Source organism: Tachypleus tridentatus, chromosome 12 (genome assembly GCF_004210375.1).
Source record: "Tachypleus tridentatus isolate NWPU-2018 chromosome 12, ASM421037v1, whole genome shotgun sequence".
NCBI lineage: Eukaryota > Metazoa > Arthropoda > Merostomata > Xiphosura > Limulidae > Tachypleus > Tachypleus tridentatus.
In genome coordinates, this window is record NC_134836.1 from 6972331 (window position 1) to 6996407 (window position 24077).

General features: G+C 33.5%; 1 protein-coding gene across 1 annotated transcript in view; it reads right to left on the minus strand.

The window, feature by feature from the left end:
• Positions 1–23423, minus strand: part of LOC143233449 (phosphatase and actin regulator 1-like) — a 59563-nt gene extending 36140 nt beyond the window's left edge. Inside the window, exon 1 of the mRNA XM_076469698.1 lies at positions 23228–23423. Within this exon, the coding sequence (XP_076325813.1) occupies positions 23228–23282 (55 nt within the window). The 5' untranslated portion in view covers positions 23283–23423. The remainder of the gene's footprint in view (positions 1–23227) is intronic.
• Positions 23424–24077: the final 654 nt, after the last annotated feature.

The window sequence follows — 24077 nt, forward strand, 5'->3', positions numbered from 1 at the left end:
AACCATTTCTATTAGAATCGGTTTGACCATAAACAGTTCACTGCTCTAAGTTAATAACATAGTTTCCAGACAGAAAGTCGTACTGTACCGTCTTGAGGATAAATATTTAATATTTACTGTAATAGTTGTAAATATCAATATATATAACAACAATTGTGCCAAGGGCTTGAGGGATTCTTACTCCCTCTCTGCATAAGAAGATGTAGCCTGGCCCTCATAAAAAAAAAAAAAAAACAGGTACGTCAACACACATTTATCAACAATTTTCTTACCAGGCAGTTTTTTCGCGCAAAGCTACACAATGAACTATCTCCTCCTTGTCTACTACAGGGAATTGAACCTCCAACCCACCAGAAGTTCAGAATACACACTATCAACCTAATAACCGAAGTTAAGCCGGGCGCTTTCGCTAGTGTGTGTGTCTACACACATACAAACAAGCGCGGTGTAAATATTTTTTCTGACTTAATTTTTTTTAATAGAATAAAAACAAATTTTTCAAGCACACAAGTACTGTAAGTCTATTCCCAAGTAATCGCTATCCAGACCTGCCACTGGTGTACAACAATCCTCTTCAATCGGAATAACGTATGGAAATTATTAAATGAAACCTAAAGTTATATTCTCGAAGCAGCGCAAAATTATACAAAATATCAATGGCACAGTTTACTTTTTGTTTTAGAGCAAAACTACACAACAGGCTACCTAAGCTTTTGTCCACTACGGAGAATCGATTCGGATATTTTAATTCCGTAAACTTATTGCTGACTCAGAAAATGGAGAAAAATATAACGAAGCTCTAGTTAAATCGTAGTCTGAAATTTAATCTTAATTTCGTAAAGACTTTTAGATATAAACCCAAAACCTTTAGTGATTAAAAACAAAAAATAAACACTTACTTTGTGCCCCATGTGATAGTCATTAGTATGATTATTGGACTCTTGGTGTTTAGTATTTACTGTAATAGTTGTAAATATCAATATATATAACAACAATTGGCACTACAGAGGGTTTACTTATTATTCATGGAAAATTTTATTGGCGTAGGAAGGAATTCTCTTCTTGTATTCTTAATAGTATTCGTTTCAGTTACTAAGAGTCAAGATGAATCAAAAAACACGATTATATGTATCTTCTGAAAACATTATCATAAAAACTGTCTGTAAAGAAAAATTTACAAAATCATATTTTGATTCTGAAAATATTTATTTAATTTATATGTAATGTTTGTTCTGGAAATCTTCCCATTTTGCAGCAAGTTGTGATATTTTATAAGATGATAAATAAATCTCTCTCTCGATATCATGCCAATCTAGGGCGTTGGTTGGCATGGGTCTTCCACTGATCTCTGTCTCTTTAAGTAGCGATTCTTGTTCCTACATTTTCCTTCATTTACTTTTAATTTTCTGGGATTTTTCCTGTAATAATGATGTTTTCAATTTCTCCTCTTCTCATGATGTCCTATAAAACTCTGTTGTCTCTTTGTTAATTTTTTCTATGTAACGGATTTAATATTATTTTAATATATGTTTGTTTCAGTTTAGTATGCATTTAGAAATATAACTTACATTGTTAAATGTGTATTGCTAAAGTCCCGCCTGTTCTCTAAATTTGTAGAAAATTCTCGAGCGAAAAATCTATAATGTACTAGGTTCGCACGTAATACTAATGACTGACAGTATTGGCGCCAAGTGAACTTTCGAGAACGTTTCCTAAAATATTTTATTAATCGATGCGCCAAGAGAAAACAGAATATTGTTGTTCAGCTTCAATCAGTATACTACAAGCTTTGGAAGCTATAATTGTGAATAACTATTATAAATCGGGAAATTACAGATATTTGGCCAAGAACGTTTATAGATTTCTAACACTACGAATCGTTAAACTTCAGAGAAACTAGTTTTGGACATCAGTATTTCTTCGAGGATATTAGACATCTTCCCCGGTAAAAAAGTGAGCTTATAAACCGTAAGAGGACAAACAAGGATAGAGAGAGCTAGTTTTCCCGTCAAGCCAAGTGTAACAATATCAACTCATAATTAATTCGCTCGTTGTGGACCTAGATCGTCGATAAAATATTCAACTCCAGACCAGACAGAAGACTGGATATTGTTTGTGAGTTTTAAAATGGTTGTATATAAATAATTATTTGTAATAACAATTACTATAAATTGATGTTTTGTATATTAAAACATATTTATGTTAAGAAAGAAAATTGTGTGTATCAACCTTGTTGGCAAATATAGTAAGTATTTATTAACTTTTAAATTAAAATTTCCGGTTGTTTCAAACACTAATACGTAACGTACGTAACACAATAAATCGTAGACTCGTCCGTGGTATCACCAACAAATTATTGTTATTCATTGTTTCAGTATGGAATTAAAAATAGCATGATATTTAATACATTTTTTGTTGAAATCCATTCTGAGAGATAACGAACTCAAAATATAGCAATTCCTGTAATATTCCATTATCATAAATTACTGAAACGTTGGGTATAAAAATGGAATTGCCTTAATAAAAGATTTTGGCACGAGAACATTGGTGTGAATGTCTTTGAACATCAATCCAGTACATTTGAAAACCTGCGATTTATGGGAAGACTTTTCAATAAATTTTCATTTGAAAATAAGCAAATTCACACTTAGTTATTGTAATTCTCAATACAAGGTAGAAAGTTATATGCATTCAACTGAGAAAATATTTGTGAGGGGTTTATTGTGAACATGTATCACCTCCTTTATGAAAAAAAAAATCTTAGCAATTAAAATTATTAAATTGTGGTGATATCTGTAAAAAGTTTATCAAATACATTTCTGTTGTAAGCTTTATTGGCTTATAAAATTGTCTGATAATCTGTAAATAAAATTCATTAACAATATATTTGGCTGTAGGATTATATAAATATCTGTAACAGTCTAAAATGAACATGCCGCTACAATCACAACTCAACAACAAAATACAATTTATTCAATAATAACAAAACTTAGAAATAAATTCAACAGTTACCAAATCACATTTAATACACAAGTGCCTGGTCAGGACTAGACATTAATGGTAATAAACAATATATCATAAATATCAATGTCATTTCAAATAATGGAATCAGCAAAAACAATGACAAAGACAAAAAAGTAATAAAAATCACCAAATACAGTATTCTAAAAATACCTTTCAATATTAATAACAATATCGAGAGATAAACAGCAATAACTGACTAACTGTATCATTCAATAACTATTTCGTGATTCCGCTGGTGAAGCTGCTGGAAGGGTATTTATTCACTGAGTAGGTCATGAGGGTAAAATTTCATGTAATCATAAATTTTACATAATATTCTGCAACATTAATAGCACTATGTAACAAAATTTTTACTTTTTCTTGTTCCTGGTAAGAAAGTGTTATTTCCCAATTGCTTATGCCTAAAGTAAATGGAAAAGACCTATTTTTCTTTTCAAACCGTGCTTTTATGACATGAGTAATGAAATTTTCAAATTTACCAAATTTCCAGAACATTCCAGATAGATTCAGTGCTAAGTAGCTGATAGAAAATTTTCTCGAACTTAAAAGAGCTTACTACTATGTTGTAATACTTCAAAGAGCTTTCTACAATTTTGTATAACTTAAAAGTGCTTTCTACAATATTTTATACTTTAAAGAGCTTTCTTCAATGTTGTAAAACTTAAAATAGCTTTCTACAATGTTGTAGAACTTAAAATAGCTTTCTACAATGTTGTAGAACTTAAAAGAGCTTTCTACAATGTTGTAGAACTTACGAGAATTTTCTAGAACTTTCCATAGTTATATATATATATACAGGGGCACACCACTTAAGTTTAGTTCTAGCTGCCTAAGTGAACACATAGACCTATCTGAAGGTGTTGTTCCCACCATTGAACATAAAATTGGTCTTATGAAACAGTTTGTCACAGCTCTTGATAAGGAGTCTGCAGCCTCCAAGTACCTTTGAGACTTCTTCCCTAAGCTGTCTAAGACAAAGGTCAAAGCTGGTGTCTTCGTTGGACCACAAATAAAGAATATCCTGGAGTGCACAGAATTCCTCAAGCTCAGTGGGTAGGAAAAAAAGCTTGGGGCAGTTTTGTTGCAGTGGTTCGGGGCTTCTTGGGCAATCACAAGGCCGAAAATTATGTGGAACTGGTTAAGTTTCTGGTGAAGAACTACGGCAAAATCGGCTGCAGGATGTCCCTAAAAGTCCATATCCTTAACGCTCATTTTGATAAATTCAAGGAGAACATGGTAGCATACTCAGAGGAGCAAGGCGAACGCTTCCACCAAGATATACTGGACTTTGAACGCCGCTACCATGGAGCGTATAACGAAAACATGATGGAAGACTCTATTTGGGGGCTGATATGTGAAAGTGATTTACATTACAATCGCAAATCTCGAAAAACTACTCATTTCTAAACATTTTTGTTCATTTTTGTATCACTTGAGTATAAATACATATGCATCTTGATTTATATGTTCTTTTTTTTCAGACCTTTCTAAATTTCATTATCCAGGTCACAAAATCAAAGTCTGTAGTAAATAATGGCCATTTTCTGTACTTTTACAACATAAGCAATTAAGAAATAACACATGCTATCCAGGAATAAAATTTGTGTTACGAAGCGTAATATCAGCTACAGTCAGTATAGAATAAGTCGCCCCCCTCTAGTACAGCGGTAAGTCTACGCATTTACAACGCTAAAATCAGGGGTTTAATTCCACTCGGTGGCCTCAGCAGATAGCCCTCTGTGGCTTGCTATAATAAACAACATAGAATAAGCCTTGGAAGTTATAATTGTGATTAACCCTTATTAATCGAAAAACCACAAACATTTGACCAGGAACATTTATAGATTTCGAGCATTCCCAGCCATTTAACTTTAGGGAATTAACTTTGTACATTAGTACTTCTACGAGGATATTAGATATCTTCCTCAGTGAAAAGTAAGCTTATTTAATCGCGTGAGGTCAACCACAGATAGGAGATAGCTAGCTTTCCCATCAAGACAAGTGTAACAATATCAACTCACAATTAATTCGCTCGTCGTGTACCTGGAATGTCGATAAAATATTCAGCTCCAATCCAGATAGAAAAATAAATATTGTTTGAGAGTTCATAAAATTTTTGTATACAAATAAGTATCTGAAATAACCGTTATTATAAATTGTTTTCTTTTGTTGTATATTAAAATTTATGTTAAAAAAGATTGTGTGTATCAATCTTGAGAACTATCATAAATTTAATATATATTAATATTTCATTAACTTCTGAAAATTAAAATTTCCGGTTATTTGAAATCGTAATACATAACGTACGTAACATAATAAATCGGAAACTCGTCCGAGAAAAATTACAATTTTTCACCCACAATATTCATTATGTCTTTGTTTTCTTTAAAATGAATTAATTACTTGTATGCGCGTGTAATCCATGATGTACAATAGTATTATGGACCCACAATCCTACGGTATCCATGCTTTTCTTCATCACTGATGATAACGTCCAACATTGGAAACCATAAAGAAGGATTGGGTGAACATAGCACTGCAGAGCTCTCAGTGGTGCTTCAACTGTTAATTTGTTGTTGGTGAATATGGTCTTCGTTTTGGAAATGTTTCTCTTGCTTTTCCTATTCTCCTTTTGATTCCGTGATCACATTCTTTGCCTCATGATATTCAGTTTCCAAGATATCTTATTTTCTTTATCTGCTTGATTATTTTATTCACAATGATTAACCTACATCCTGGTGATTCATTCTTCATGATAATCACCATACATTCAGTCTTCTGTTTTAATACATTTTCCACATACAGTTTTGAAACATTCAGTTACCACATCTCAGTATGCGGGGCTTATTTTTGTGAGCACGTTGTTTAAAACATTAAACTAAGATAAAAGTGAAACTGCATAGTTTAAATGACAATACACAAACTATACAACAAAAAACATTTAATTAGCTGGGAGTAACCTACGAGGAAATATAATTGAAGAAAACTGACTTTTTCAAGGATATTTATTGTGATGAATTTCTGCAGCATACTTTAAAATTTCCTAACAATAAAAAGAAACTTTTTATATACAAAACGACAAAAGTTCGAATTCATAATTTTTTAACTTTAGTTTCATTATAATAAATTTTAAAAATGTCCACTCACATGCCGGCGCACCGATACAAATGGTACGATATAATTCTATGAAAATAAACGTTAGCTAATAAACTAATTAACGCTTTACTTCCGCTTCTATAGATCTGTTTAGTTTTCTGTTTTTAAAGGAAATCTTCATCTCCTCGGTGCAGGTTACGGTTACTGAATGTACATACGTCCTCTGCTTATTGCTGTGATAAAAATAATTTCTGAATATCATGGTATCATTGGGTGTGAGAATATCATTGTATGTGAACCATGAAAAAACAGATCAACAGAAGTGTAATTGCACATAAATCTTAATAAATGTGTGAAATAATCTAACAATCATAGCTTTTAGAGAACAAAAAACTGGTGAATTAAGTTTTTCTATAACATATTTTGAACATTTAATGTTACTGAATAATGTTACATCAGCATTAACAATGTTATATTAATTTTAAGACAAGGAAAGGAACTACGGATAGTCTTTGCTAATTTGTATGTTGTGTGTGTTAATTGCGAGCCAAATATTACACAACACAAGGTCTTGCGTACACGGTCTTTGAACTTAATACAATAACAAAGGGTATGAATTGAAACATACGTATAATATGAAGATAGTTTCTTTACCTTGTTACATTTTCTTATGTCGGTGTGTGTGTGTGTGTGTGTGTGTGTTTCAATTTCCATTTGTATCGCAAACGGTGGTACAAAGCAAATACCCGCAGCGAAAAATGTATTTGACAAATTGTTGTTGTGTAATTTTCTTTATTTCTATATCAATAATAATAATAATTAGTAATTGTAATCAACATAAAAACAAATATTATGCTGATTATATATTGGATGCTACATAAGCAAAATTAAGTTACCAGGAAAAACGTCTCTTTTTAGTATTTACATTCAATGGACCACTGTGCATGTGTCGAAAAGAAGTGCACGGTTTTTTTGTTTTACTTTGGTGACATGTGATACTTTCTTCACCTATGTAAATTTACTTCCGACACTCCTCTGTGTGTGTTAAATCAAACAAATAAGAAACAAAAAGGCAGGATGAGGCTGCGCTAAGAAAAAAGGAACAAGGTCCAAACAGTCGCCGGAAAACAAACTCCCTGTGCGGCCCCAGTTTCTGTACAGTAGCTACTCTCCGAATGAAATTGAAATTAACCTTAGTATGTAATAAAAAAATGTTATTTATTTACAATAAGAAACAGTATAAAGCGCAGAATACACATGAGCTGAGAGTTATATCGTACTAAGTGCAACAGTTAAACTTCGCTCAAACTGATTTGACATTATTTTTATCGTCCAGAACAAAATATCAAACAAAGTCAACATCTTTTTCAAGTAGTTCGCAAATACCATGTTTCCTAGCACTGGATGACTGAAGTTATTTTACTCTCGTATCTTTCAATATTTTCGTGCAAAGTTCTACTAAACTGACGGACTAAAGGAAAGGCAACTGGCAAATCCCACCCGCCGCTAAATTTTGACTACTTCTTGTATGACCAAATAGTGAGATTTGACCCTCACACTTGTAATGCACCCATGGCCCAAAAGTAAAACATCCTTTTTCTTTCTCTCTCTCTTTTTATATATATATATATATATATATATATATATATATATGCTAACATGTTATCGAGATGCTCTTTTATACTGCTCGAGATAATGGTCGTAAGGAACACAATCAGGTAACCACGACAACAAATGTAACACCGTATTTCTATACACCACTGTATAGCTTCATCAACAAATACGCTGCTAATCAGCTTCTTTGTTGTTTCCTTTTCATTCAAAGCTATTTCTTGAGTTACTCCATGCATGAAACAGACCTGAACATATGTATTCCATTTCATAGCTTCGAGTACCAGACAAAACCAGTTTAAACTCGATATGATTAAAACCACGAAAATAACCTAACACTTCCATTAAAAACAACAACAACAAAAATCATTCACTAGACAAGTAACTTCAATGTGTTGTAATACATACATATTTATGCACTCCAGCTGACAGGTGTTACTTATACTGACTTAATCATAGCTTTAAGGGAAAAGTGTGATTACCTAATAAAAATGCCTATTGGTTACTTCTGTGGTTGTATTTTTCATAATTAAACTAATGAAATATGTTTACTTGAACGTTATGATTAAATTCGTCTTTTAACCAGGGTTTAAAAGATTTAACTGGTTATAAGGGTGTTCGAACATTTATAATGCATGCTTGGTTTCCGCAATAGCGTTAATTTTTTATTGGATGGTAACTGTCGAAATGTTGCAGCCGCTTTTGTTATGGACTTCCAAGCGAGGGTTCTCGACTAATGATATACGCCAGTGAGGAAAGGACTGCGCGATGGCCCTCAGATATTACATTTGTATAACAGGTACCCTCTCCACAATTAAAAGTGAATCTAAATATGAAATTTAAAAGCACGGAAATATACAGTTAAAGATTTTGTTTTAAATTGTTTACATAACGCTTTTCACTTAGAAATCGCACTTATATAAAAAAAAAAAAAGGTTTACCACTCTAAGCTGTCTCCGACTTCAGCTAGGTTTAAGTGACACACTGTTCGCGACATATACGGTTGTACAGTATGCAAAATGGAGAGATTTGTGGTGCGTGAAAAAAAAAAAAAAAAAAGACATCGTATACGTCATGTCTGTGAATGGGAGTGACGGGGAGGGTGTTTATATACTTCTCTAGTGAAGTCGGACACCGACTCCCCCCCAAAAAAAAAAGTTGAGATTCCCTGAACTATATAATCATTCTCAAATCGATAATTTACTAAAACAGAAGTGTAAAAACCACCAATACCTTACAAATCAGATTATCACAAAATGTAAATCTATTAAAACACAAGCCCAATGCAATATACACCTTCATACAAAAACTTCGTTTCCTTGAAAGAGTACAGAGATATTCTGACATGAACATACTGAACGGAACGGATTAAATAACAATCATATGATATCCACACAGTTTTTATTTTATCTTGTTTATGTGTGAAGACTTAATTATACCTCCTGCAAAATGGTTTCCAGTTCTGTTTTTGAGGGGGTTGGTCGATTTCTGAAAACCTAACCGTTCTGAATGCAAGCATTTCACCGATAACTGTTTTTTGTTTTGTTTTTTACAAGTTTTCTAATACCCTTGACAGTTAAGTTTGCTCTTTTAACGTATATAGTTGTTCCTATATCAGTATATATTCTCAAGAATTATCAATAAATAGAACAGGTTGATTTTCAACCTATACCTACGAAGTTTATACACAAATATACAAGTCGGTGTTAACCAATATATTTACAAATTCAAAGAGAGATAGGTGGTAAAGTGATCCCACTTTCGGTCTACTCATAGCAAAGAAAGAGGGCCAGTTTAACAAAACTGTATTATGCCATGGAAAAACGTATTACCTTCCGCTGTCGTTTGGGAATATGTAATCAAAAAGTACGTGGTTGTGTATATGTGCGAACTCAACTATACTAACTTGATAAAAATTATCCTTTGTCACGACAATTCCCCAATTCACTGTTACAGCGGTAAGTCTACGGATTTACAACGTTAAAATCAGGGATTCGATAACCCTCGGTGGACTCAGCAGATAGCCCGATGCGGCTTTGCTGTTAGAAAACACACACACACTCTTTGTCACGAAACATTAAGTTTAAACTAACACTAAAGACCTGTACAACGTACTGTGGTGAATTAGCAGTTAATAAGTGCCCAGGCAGCGTTACTAAATGTTAATATTCCTATGTTCCTTTCCATCTGAATTAAATTTGTCACTTCATATTATAAAACGTCATTTACTCTTTTTTCTATATTGTTTCTTTCAGGATTGTCTTTGTATCCTGCTTTGACTGCATATATATCAACTTAGAAGACACATCTATAACTTTTTACATGAAATCATATTAGTTTTACTGACGATTACGGATATGTTCGAAAGATACAGAACATAACAAAACGGATGGGGAAGTAATCTCATTAGCTCAAAGTAACACCGTTAAAATACGAACTTTTTATTCATACTCGTGTATTCTGAGAATATTTAAGTACATCACATAAATTTTAACAATAAATACAAACTACAGGTAAACCCTTCATCACGTGTTGTTGAGCTACTGGTAACCTAGCAACCAAACACCTACATGACTATTAAATTATGAAGAACCAATACAACCGGTTGTCATGTAATAACAAATGTAATGGGAAAATAACAAAACATGAGTCAAGAAAAAAACTTGAAATAGCAATTCTATGTATGGAGAAAGCAGGGTACAAGTACCGATATTACTGTAACTAAGAGGTTTCACGACACTTGATATGCACCACAGTTTCCTCTTTCAATTACACACAACCTTCACGTTCACCCAAATTCATTTCCTTCCAGCGCGATAAACATCGTTAGTAAATTCCACGCTAACAATACACCCTGTAACCATTATCGCTGACCTGATGAGCAAGTTGTGTTTCTAGAACGCATATACCATAAACATTAATACCAGCAATACATGGAAAACGTTTTATTGTAACTTCAATATGTACTTTCTTTTTTTCTATGCGTTTATTTTTTTTATTACCGTTTTGTAAAGATTAGGTTGTGATGCTTCATAAGGAACGTTTGACAAATTTGAAAACAATTTTTCAATATTGGAAGTTCATTGTCCTCTGCTCTTGATAAAGTTTATGTGAGTCGATTATCACCTTTATTACAAACATGTCCAATTTTAATGAGTTGTAACACTATGGAAAGTTTGGCTAAACAGAATTATGTACGGACATACTCAACTTGCACTATCTTTTATAAGGTCATATGGCTTTGACTAGCAGAGTTTATTGGGCTAGAAAGACAAATTGACTCAAAAACCAACCTTGTTCTCCTTTGTACCAACAGAAATGACTTACAAAATACAGATTTATTATCGCAAACAAATTTCGCTTTACTTTATAAAAGCTAAAGGGGCACATAGTTCCGTTTTCTCTACCTAAAACACGTTTCACACTTTTTGGTATTATCAAAAATGGTTTCACAAAATGAAAATCAATATAACATTGATAATTAGAAACCAATATTTCGAGCACTTTTATCTCTACTAATCTCTGATCAATATTACTTTTTTCCATAAAAAGTTTCAATGATAACAATTACCTAATCTTTACCTGAAGTTCTTCCAGTAATTGTTCATACAAGTTAAGCTATGTGATGTATCCTACGTTTAGAAATAAACAGAGGAAAATTCGTTCGTGTTTAAAGATTTCTTCTCATTCGAAGAAGTGCTTTTATTTGCAGTTATTAAAGTACCGTAAAGCTATTCTAAAGCTCAAAAATGAAAGCAAAGGAGAATTTGTTACAATATTAACAATTAAAAGTAATACAAAGTTATATAGTTGCCCAATAAATTAAGACACAACAGGAGTGATAGTTTAGCAAATTTTCACTTTATTTTGGTCGGACTGTAATAATTCAAATTATCCCATATTTATAGTGGAAGTTCTCTAGCAGATTACTTCACATGCAAAATATCAACACAATCAATTAAGAAACATATGGAATACAAAATCTCCAATTTTAAATTTCCTTTTCCTTCGCTTGCACCGAAAATTTATTTGATAAAAAGATATTTCAATGGATTTTCTTCAAATATGGTGCTCTGATAGATGTTTATATCCTACAATTGTGTGTCAAATTTGGTTTGAATATAAGCCACATGTGCGACATTACTCAACAAAAACATCTCAGTTTTGAACAGATTTTTTATGCACGCTCACGTAAAAAGTCACGTGAGCTGTTAGTCTATAATTTGTACCACAGTTTCATTATTAAGTACGGTTGTAGTAATAGTAGGAATCAGCAAAGTTTCCAAATAATTCACGCGCCGAAAAACTGCACCGTTGAATTCTTAGGCAAAAAAAGAATCATTCAAAATATTGGTTACGACATGTTATAAAAATTATTATGTGCATATATACTAATAATACGCTAAAAAAATCACTAACGTTTCCGGTATAACAATTCAAAAATTTCTCATAGACACTTTTTTGTCTACCACCTCCCTTATCACGCTCGGATTGTCACTGTAATATTTCTCCAGCTTATATTATTAGTCTGCAGGTATCCGATTTCGATAATCCAATAGGAAAAATACCGATTTTCAACAAATGGTAAATATGTCATGCACATGATTAAATATGTTACAACCCAAAAGATGGCGCTACATAACGACGAATATGTACTCAGCAGTTTCTAAAGGTAAAGTATACACTTTATACAGGATAACAAAGTAATCAAACATGAATTAAAACCACACCCATAAATTTATTAGATTAATATCTACTTCAGCAGCTTTATTCACTTACTTGAAGGCTAGAGCAAGGATTACATTTTATAAATTTGAGATTGAGATATTAATTTATGTAAAAGTTATGGCTATTAAGTATATATATGGATATACTGAAAGTTTATAGATGCTGTGTTTATTCCATGAACATATAAAAACAGAGTAAACAGGAAGGGAAACACATTAATGGAAAATAGGTGTCACTGATTATTTGGAAAATTGCTATAAAAATTATCCTAAACAAAACAAATACTGCAAAAAAAAGATACACAAACAAGTGATACCAGATGAATAGATTTTAAAACTATTTTGGAAGGCAAATTTAGGCTGCTTCATTTAGTTATAGGGATCACAATGCCAACCAAAGTACGGATTGAAAATCGTTTTAAAATTTATCCAACCAGTATTAGTTTACTCATCTGTGTATTTTTTATTGCAGTATTTGTTTTGTTTTGAATACTTTTTATAGCAATTCTATGAATAGCCAACAATCCCTACTTTCCATTAACATTTTTTTTCTTTTTTTTTCTAAACTTAAAAGTGGACCTTTTTAATTTTTGTCATTCGGATTACATACGGCTGATTTAGACCAGATAACTACGACAGGGTGCAAGGACATGCAGATATTCATTAGGCCAAGCAAGCTAGATTAGCAGTTTTTTGCCCATTTTTTAAAATAATCATATGGGGGGGGGGATGGTTATTTATTGCCAATTTTTAAGCAAAAAATTGCTATATTTTATTAAATTGTCCTAATTAAACACCGTTTAGTGTTATGTGATATTAACATAAGTAATAACCATAAATAATGATGTTTGATAACGGCTGTACCGAGTGCATGCGAGTGATGACAAAAAACTGTTTATCTAGTTTACACGGGATTACTATAAAGGAAATTATTAACATTGCATTTATATACATTATTAAAAGAGGTATAACAACGTGTTTATTAACAGGAATGATGTTTAGTAATGTCCCATTTTATGTAGCTCAGACTATGGTAATCCATTCTGTCCCATATTTTTAAAGGTTTTTCAAATTATGCTCCGCGGAGCCCTAGGGTTCCGCCATAGTTATCTGGGACTCCGCGAGGAAATTTTAGAATGTTAATATTTTTCCCTAATACTATAAAATTGAATCAGAATACGCTGTACAAAAAAGTAAGAAGTAAAATATATCTTTATTATAACACGTTTATCGCGTATTAAGCCTTTTAACATTATATTCTGCCCAACGCCAGACGATTTTATTTAGCTTAGGGGACGTTCTCCGGTGAAAGCGTTAATACAATCTCAATTAACTTCGACAGTGGCACCACTGGTTGCTAGTAAATTTGGGAATCATCTCAAGATCGCACACGTCATTGGAGATACAACACAGCTTTGTAATTTTCCTATGAAACATCGGCAAACCCTGGGTAGTGATGCCAATTGTCTTTCAAAAGCCAGATCTGGATTAGCGGCTAATTCTCGAACGAAATGAAACATGACATCATAGTTGAAACTTGTCCAAATCTGAAACATTGTGACGCAATTAGATGCAGTATCAATTGTTTCAATTTCAAAGTATGTTTATATGAAGTATAATTATATTTATGACAGTTATAATTGGTAATTGTTAGGTAAGGTTCGTTGTAGTTTAATTAGACAAACTTGGTACCAATGAACTCTGTGACAACATACGCTTGCATGACGTCATGTTTCATTTCGTTCGAGATTTAGACGCACGTCATATCTGGCATAATATTTTATTTGGCTTAAAAATGTTTGTTAAAAAACAACTGTAAAGATAATAGGTTACCCTTTTCCTTTAGAAAAATATGTTATTCTAGCGGCCTAGCTTTTTTTTTTCCACAAATCTTTATTTCTAACTTCGTTATGGCAACACTGATCTAAGGTCAGCATGTCATTGTATGATGATACAACAAGTGCATGAACGAGTTTTAATTAAGAAGCTATTTTGTGTCCGTGAAAATACTTTTGAAGTGCCAAAGATAAAAGAATACGTTTTTAAAGCAATTAATACTTAGTTGTCACCTGAATGTCAGTAATAAATCTGACACGAGTAAAAATCTTCCTAGGCCTAATACAAATTCATCTGCGTTATCGTCGTGTGCAAGCACTTCAACGCAGGATGATGCAAGAAGTACCGAAACAAGAAAGAAAAGAAAGTATGGTGAATGTTTCACTGGTTATGATTTTACGTGGACAAATAATGAAGATGGACCTAGTGGGTTGTGTGTTGAATGTGGAACAGAGTTGAGAAACAGCAGTTTGCAACCAGCAAAGTTAAAACGGCACCTAGAAACCAAACACTCTCAATTAAAAAATCCTATTTCCGAGTATTTCAAAAGAAAGCGTTTGCAACTAAATGCAAGGAAAGCCACATTTCGTTCGTTTGTCCAAGAGTACAACAAAGGTGCTCTTTATTGCTTCATATCGTGTTGGTTACCGTGTTGTAAAAGTAGGTGAAGCTCATAAATTGCAGAGTCTATTTTCTTATAGCAAAGCCACATTGAGCTGTCTGCTGAGTCCACCTAAGGGAATCGAACCCCTGATTTTATGGTTGTAAATCCTAGACTTACCACTGTACCAGCGGTAGACCTATAATTGCAGAAGATCTGATAAAAGCTTGCCAAAAGATTTGGTATAGCGCACGATTGATGAGAAATTTCTTACAAACGTCAACTCTGTCCCTTTCTGACATCTCGGTTTCTCAAAGAATGAAGGATACGTCAGCAAATTACTTAATGAAGTTAATAAGGCGAGTAAAAGCGAGTCCAACTCTTTCGCTTCAGATGGATGAATCAACAGGTGCCGCAGGTTCTGCAATTTCTTGTGTTTGTTCGCTATATCCACGAAGCTAGTTTTGAAAAAGGCATGCTAATTTGCAAACCTTTGCCTACTCAAACAACAGGCGAAGAAATATCTAAACTGATAGATTTATTTTACGGAAGAACATGAAATCAAACGGCAGCTTTGCTCAAGTATTTGCACTGATGGGGTAACAGCTATGATTGGAAATTTTTCAGGCCCAGTGGCACACATAAAAAAGAAAAACCCGGACATCGACAGTATCCACTGCTGTCTTCATTGTTACGCACTTGCAATTACATAAATGCCAGAAGACTTAAGAGGTATTGAGTGATGTTATAAAAATAGTTATTTTTATAAAATCAAGATCATCCAATGCGAGGATTTCAGTTTACTCTGTGAAGATATGGGAAGTTTGCATAAAAATTTGCTGCTTCAAACTGAAGTCCGATGATTTTCTCGGGAAAACGTACTTGCTCGGTTTTGCGAACAGTGTGAGGAGATAGGTTTCTTTTTACATGAATACCATTTTGCACTTGCATACAAATTAAGGGACAAATGCTGGATACAGAAAGTGGCTTACCTTTCCGACGTATTTGTCTATCTAAATAAAGTGAATGCTACAATGCAGGGTAACATACTTGCGAACCCGCGACCCTCGGATTACGAGTCGCACGCCTTACGCACTTGGCCATCACTGAACCGAAAAATATACCCTTATATTCGGCAACACACCCTGCAAAAACATTCAAATCTGCAAGAAGTTAATTTTGGTCTTTAAAAAAAATTCAGTCATCTCACTTTACTACATCGCAATATATTATCATCATAACAGTTCTTCAGTACTGAGTTTCTTAAAATTACTATCCATGTTCTTACATAACTCTAAGCTGAGATTCATAAAAGACTAGGCCTAGTATTTATATACAGAATCCTTTATAGTATGCATAATTTAATCAACAGATAAAAATTCGAAATGGTAAACACTACTCAACCAGCCAAAGGGAATAGAAACACTTTACGACTGACTTTTTATTTACACCTCCAATCTACTACAAAAAAAAGTTGAAAAACTACATACAAACAAAATAAGCATAAATCTGAAAATGTTGTGTACGATTTCAGCCGTTTCTATGTTTTGGGTATAAAACGAGAATTGTTTCTAGTAGTATGAACAACACTAACTGTGGCTAAAGGGAAATACTTCGAAATGAAGCGTCATGTTTTCCGTCATATTATACTCATGAAAAACGAAGCCTGAATAATGAAAAATATTTTCAGTGTTTTATAAATATGCATTAATACAAATCGTGTCTGAGATGAGTTTACTCGTTTTGCTGGGTTTCGCAAAAAATTAAACGAAATACATGTGCACTAGTCGTCCCTAATTTTGAAATGATAGAATTGAGGGAAGACAGCCAGTCAACACCACCCACATCCAACTATTATCAGACTAAACAGTGTGGTTTAACTCTCTCTTGTGATGCACCCATAGCCCCAAAGACTGAAGCGCAAATTGTTTCAACTCAAATAATGGAACCTCAGTTCCGTAGTGTGACACAACAGTGGTCTGCTCGGCCCCTTTGCGATGGAAACTATAATTTTTAACTTGAACTTCACCTTACGCACAGTGGACTAAAGAACTATATCAGACACTCCCTAAGAGTTTAAACACGGTCGTCCGTAATCTCGAACAAGTAATCACAGGTAAATACACCAGCCTGCAACATCCCCTGCCACAAAGACCGTGTCTCGCTCTTTCAAACGAACAACGAGATTTTCCTTTATTTTTTACTCCAAAGCTGAAAGTATGGACCATGTTCTGCGACCTTACGTTTCGCACCCTTCGATCTGCAGTTAGAGAAGGAGGCAAATTATTTAGAAACTGGAACATTATTTTTAATTCATAAACAGAAATATGATTAAGCAACTTTCTACTTCTGCGTCATTATTAAAAAACTCAAAGGAGTACTGGAAACATGATCAGATTCTTTATTAACACACACTTCATTAAAAAAACAAACTGATTTCCAAATTCAATTACAGTACTCACTTAGTCACAGAAATTATGAACGTCCAAATTTATTATAATGTTTAGATAGATGACACGATGTTGTTTTCTGTTGTTTTGGATTAAGCACAAAGCTGCACAATGGGCTATCTGTGTGTGCTCTGCCCACCACGGGTTTTGAAACCCGGTTTTTAGCGTTGTAAGTTCGCAGCCATACCGCTGAGCCACTGGAGGGCCAGATGACACGAAAACGAAACAAAAATTCTGAATAAACTAAAATTTACAAAACGGTCCCAAGAAATCTTTTGGAAAGTACCAATCTACACAAAACGAACATTTCCACACCAGGTAAAGTTTGAAGGAATGTAGTCTGGCTCACTATCAATTTTTTTATTGATGTTTCTTAACTTATATTTGTAATTCGTTAGTTGCACAAAGTTATTTTTGCACATTTGTGACAAAAATTCTTAAATACGAGTTCTGAATAAATGTGTAGACATAATCAAAGATTCTATACGAAGTAAAGACTAGTTTATATGACATTCGTTACTTTTATCCTGTTTTGTAATTAACAAATAAACGGACAAGAAATATTTAATTATGGTCATTGCTTGTCACATGCACTTCATGTGATTTAAAAAGCATTTTTCATAGCTAGCTAAAAAGTACACGATGACTATATAGCACGTGGCCCTCTCAGATCGCGCACAACACAACCGAATAACGATTACAACACTGCAGTAGCAAATGGGAACAAAATGAAATAGCTGAAAAACTCGTAAAAATTAGAATATAAATACGGAATGGGATTTACGAATCCCTCTGCGGCGTACCCAAGAAACCCCAAAAGTTCCACGATGTTCAAAGTCACCGTATTGTAAAATTTAGTTTACGTACAGACAAACGTAAAGCTTCTCTTTACTATACATTAACTTTTTGCTTCCAAAACCGCAAATAACACTGCTCTGTTTACATTTCTTAGCTTTGTAAGTCAAACGAATGGTCTTTATATTTTAGTTTAGAAATACTCGTAAAATGACACTGGCCAGTTAACAGTTTGGTTTGTTATGAAACGTTTCACTGAAACATTTAGGACCAAAATAAAATCGTTTTAGTTCCTCACTTTATTATCATTTATATTACAAAAACTTGGATGTCTGTATGTGTGTATGTATATATATATATATATATACACACTTAGATCAATATGTGCAGTACAAGTCCAAAACAAAACATTCATCATAAGAAGTTTGAAATTTATAAATTAATATTTAAATAAAATGATTAAAAATCATGCCATCTATGAACAATGAACAAAATGTGTGATTTTTAAAATAAAATGCCTATTGTCATAGCACCTAAGAGTTAGGAAATATTTCCGCCTAGCAAGCATAATCCAAGAAAATTAAATGAATAACGAGATGGTTGTAACTGAATATTAACTAAAGAGTAATTGTTAGGTGCTTTATTGTTTGTTTTGTTTTGAATTTCGCGCAAACCTACACGAGGCCTATCTGTCCCTAATTTAGATACTTAAGGCTATAGGGAAGGCAGCTAGTCATCACCACCCACCGCCAACTCTTGGGCTACTCTTTTGCCAACGAATAACGGGATTGAACGTTACTTTATAACGCCCCTACGGCTGAAAGGGTGAGCATGTTTGGTGTGACGAGGATTCGAACCTGCGATCCTCAGATTACGAGTCGTGTAACTTAATCACCTGGCCGTGTCGAGCCTTTAGGTGCTTTAACTCACAATGGTAGTTGGTATTGAGGCGTTTTGGGTTAAAACACTCAACAGTTACTCGCCAGTTGATATGCCGTTATTCATTTACTTTTCTTGGATTACGTTTACTACACGGAATATTCCCAACTATTGGGTGCTATGACAACAGACATTTTACTTTAAAAATTATTTCTTGCACGTTGTTCATAAATGGGATAATTTTTCATTGTTTTATTTAAATGGTAATGTAGAAATGTAAAAAGTTCTATTTTGTAATGGTTCGGTTTGCATTTACACTAAACACCTTGTATTTTGGTTTGTATACAAATCTTTATCGTTGGTATATAAAGTGCAGATTTTATAACGTTTCTAAAGTTGACGAAATTTACAAAATTAGATTACTTTTCACACACACACATATATCTAGTGTCAGCTGCATTCTCTCAGAACTCAAGGGAAAATTGCACGTGATTTAAGAATGCAGAACTTTTACTTCTCACGTATGACTGGTTCTTTGCCGACCTTGAGGGTTAGATTACAGAGGTAGTCAGGGCTCACTGGTATCTCCTAGCTAAGCAAGTTTCACCCAAACCTGATTTATACGCCGTTAACGGTCTTCAAACATTCAGTATAAATCTTCCCTTCGCAGATACGTAGATTTAGTGAAGCTAGCTTTATCTACTAATAACTTGTTTAATAAATGAACTATATGCATAAAGCATTATTTTATCCAAGTTAAAAGTGAACTATTTACCACATTTGCTATTATGTGTAGCTACTTCAATGCTTTTTTGGGTATTTAAGTATAAAAGGCGTACGACATTCTCACCTGTAACTGTAAATTAACGCCTATACTTCCCATCCTTGAAGTTCAAATGTCACGGTCGTCGGCATTTAGCCATGTTTAGACCAGTGAGATTCAAATTCAACGTTGACCTCTGCCTTTCTGTTAATGTATCCAATGGCTAATCTTCCAAAAAACAACTGGTTACAGCGCCATCTACATTATAATAGGGCTTCGGTATGACTGTCTTAGAACTTTTTAAATATATGCTGAGGTTTCTAGTGTAACGTCATAATAATGCCTGCAGCGCGGCTTTCCCACGTAAACGCTGCAGGCAAATAACTAATTAGTAAACATGTTTTAGAGAAACCAACATTTCCTTTGCTCTACTTAGTACTTGTTAAACTTTACACAATGTATTGACAGTAGCATTCAAAAATTGTTCACTGCTCAGAATTATTACTGTTCGTGTTTTTTGTTGTTACACGCAAAGAAAGCCATGCAATAGACTGCCCCGCTGTGCTTTGCCCGTAGCAGACATCTAAACCCTACTTTTAGCTATGCGTTATATATATGCTGTTACTATGGTTATATGCTATCATCTCTACTTTCGATCTATTTCCAAAGGGAATGTAGCCAATCAGCAACACCTTATCATCTATGGATTGAATTCTACTTTTACAATATGCCCACGTTTAACGTGCGAGAAACATTTATGTGGCACTAAACAGGTTCGAACCTGGTTCGCCAGATCAGAATCTAAAAGCTCAGCCTGCGTCCTTATAAAATATATCATTGAATGATGTTGTCATACATTTTTGCAATTTTCAGTTAACGGATTTTTCCTTTAACATTTTTTTTTTCCATAAATGAAAACAAAATTTAAAATTTTGTTTCTTACACCCTCGTGAGACACCACGACCAAGTCAGTTGCAGCTGTTTACTGTCAATATTCATGATGTGATTATTTCTGTTGTTGAATGCATGACCCAAGTTCTAAGTTGATTTGGACAAGTCATATGTTCGAATTTTTCTTCTGAATACCATATTAACCTTATCGGAATACGTTCGTTTTATAAACTACTTACGGATCCTAAAAATGGGGGGTTTTGATCTTTAAATAACATCTGCACGAAGAAGCTTGTTATAAAGAATACATTCCATATTTATATCCATAGTTCATAAATTCTACAACCTGCTGCTAACATTGAAACTGATATTCTGCACACAAAATATGACTACAATATTCAAATCACTTCAACTTTCAGTCACTAAAGGTCACTTCTACTTCGTGGCATTCGAAACTGTATCAATCTTATGCTTGTTCAAACATGGAAAACAACAATTTCTTTTCTACAGTAAAGGTAAATAGCAAAAGTTCTAAGTGAAGAAACGACTATGCTTGTATTGGACGGCATAAAAATCATGATACCACTAATAATAATTACAATCAGCTCCTATGGTAAAAAATATATAAATCTCACGTGCAGCACCTCATTGGGTTTTAGTTTTCCGCGTTAACCTTTTGTAATAATGACAACACTTTTGCTGACGAGCTAAAAACTTTGAAATATGAAGTTTGAACATTTGTTAGATATCAGTAAAAACAAGTGAGGTTAGAACAAAGTTGATCTTCAGGAAAACAAACACATTTGAAATGAACAGTTTACGAGACTACAAAGAGGCGTTTACAGCTGTTATAAAGTACGTATTTGAAGTTGTAATAGTTACTGTCAATAATTTAACTTGACTATCATAGCTGCTATAACATCCAAGATACTCTTCCGTTATATCACTGGAAGTTCAAAAATTAATTAGAAATATATAAATACATTCGTATAGTAACTGTCCATAATCAGTTTCTAAAATATATATTAACAAGCATTGTACTTCTCTGGTACAAACTGACCATTTGTGGGTTTACAACGGTACGGTACCAAATCCAGATTACACCATAACAGTTGTTCAACTTGTTATTACGTATTTTCCAGATAACAGTGATACACAAAAAGTCTAAACCACCACTGTGTTGTATCCGAGCTGACCTAAAGAGTTCAGATACTTGTTTGTTTGCTGGTGTTATGCAATGAGTTGAGCCTATCATGTATATTGAAATCCGGATTTTAGCGTTGTGTCTCGCAAGCCTTTTGAGAATTACCACTGAGTTACTAGGAGGCCCCTGACACTGGACTAAAGCTCTCTCGACATTTGACATAGTAGATTTAGTATGGTTGACACTGATGACACATTATTGTACATTTTTCTTTCATTCATTTACAACTTTTATCACTCGTTTCGACACAGAAGTTGATAGAATAGCTGAGTTTTTGTTTTTCAAGGTTAGATGGTAGAAATCCTGACGAGTAATAAAACTGAATCGGGTATACACACGCCCTACGTTTGGTAGTACTGTAGCACAAAAATACAGCTAATAAAAAGGAAAATAAAGTTCTCAGATTAATTTACTCTTATACTGCCAAAAAGAATTAAGTGTCGCGGGTGTTCAGTATTCCCTTTTGTAATTAATAATCAACAGTATCTTTGTGTGTGTGCTTTCTTACAGCAAAGCCACATCGGGTTATTTGCTGAGCTCACCGAGGGGTATCGAAATATCTTTGTGATAGCCGTTTAATATAATTTTGAGATACGACAGCCACTGCTAACATAATGCCATTTAAAGACATGATAAACATTGTCAATATAACACATTTTAAAGTTGAGATAGCCACTCTCAACGCTACATATATATATTTTAAAGATGTCATAGCCACTGTTAACACTAACAAAGTGCATTTCACTTTTAAAGCTGAGATACTCTGTGTTATACTGTGAGAAGTGCTGATAATTTTACTCATAAAACATTACTATTACTGGTCTACGTAAGTAATAAAGATTACTGATAAACTAACATAGTATTATGTAACATACATTTTAGTTCATACATATAAAATCATTATAATTATCAGGGATCAAAAACTCGGAGACCCACCCTTTCTACAATAACGTTCGTTTGGAGTTACGTTTTTCAACAATATAAAACAACAAACATATTTTACGAATGACTCCCTAAAACGCTGTTATTGTTAATAGAAAACGCACAAAAATGACAAAAACATAAACCTCTATACGGAAATTATATCAAACTCAACTCAAATACATCTCCTTCACATGAAATTGAAAATAAAAGTTAGAACTATTGGAACACAATCTTTCTTTCTCACAATTTACCAGCTTTTCAAACCAAACAATATTGAATAAATTATGCAGTGTAGCTAACAAAAAGGGTTATAGCTTATAACACAGAACTGTATTTCCTTACTTGAGACAATTACGTTCCCCTTTCCAGTCAATGAAAACTTGTAACAGTATTAATTTGAAATGGCTGATAATAAAACAAGCTTACCTCTCAAAAACACGTGCCTTCCTCGTGTCATACCTCCCCACCTTCGCTCCCCCATGAAACCCACAATGAAATTTTTACAACTTTTCGTCAGGTAACTACTTTAAATTAACTGGTAAACACACAAACATCACACCCGTCTCCTTACACTAATATTCAGCTACCCTTACGTAAACTGCACCAACGATCAGTGCGAGCTTTCATGTCACGTGACCACTCGAAGTAGTCAAAGCAGATATGTCGAAAATTATAGTACATTTTTCAATGTAGAGCGCAGCACTTGCTGGTACGTAAAAGAAATGCTACGATGAAACTTTCAAAAACTTACAGCTATGTAATAACTCACATGACAAGCAAGTAATAAAATGAAAAGATCAAAGTATAAAAGAGACTACACATACTACGTGTTGTTAGTGTCCTTTTCCGGATGCGAGGTGTTTATGTTCTCTATTCGACATATTCTGTTTAGCAACAATGACTCTGTGGAAAAAAAAAATGATTTTTTTTTGTTACAGAATTATATGTAGTGTCAAAACATAATATATTCAGTAGCCATACTACTCTTAATAACGTTAGCCTTGAAAATGATTTAGTATCTCTTCTCCAACCTTGATCGGTAGACGTCAGTTGGTTATCATTTTTTATTATTATTACGAACCCAAACTTAACTAATGAATAACTTGCACTTAAACTATAATCATTGAAAAGTATGAACAAAATTTAGAAGTTAATAATACATCACTGGAAGTATTGGTTTGTGTGCGTATTTAATTAACTGTATTAATAAATAATACTAGTTATACGTTCTAATACTTTCTCTTTTTTTCTTAATAACAAAACAGTTTTTGACCGC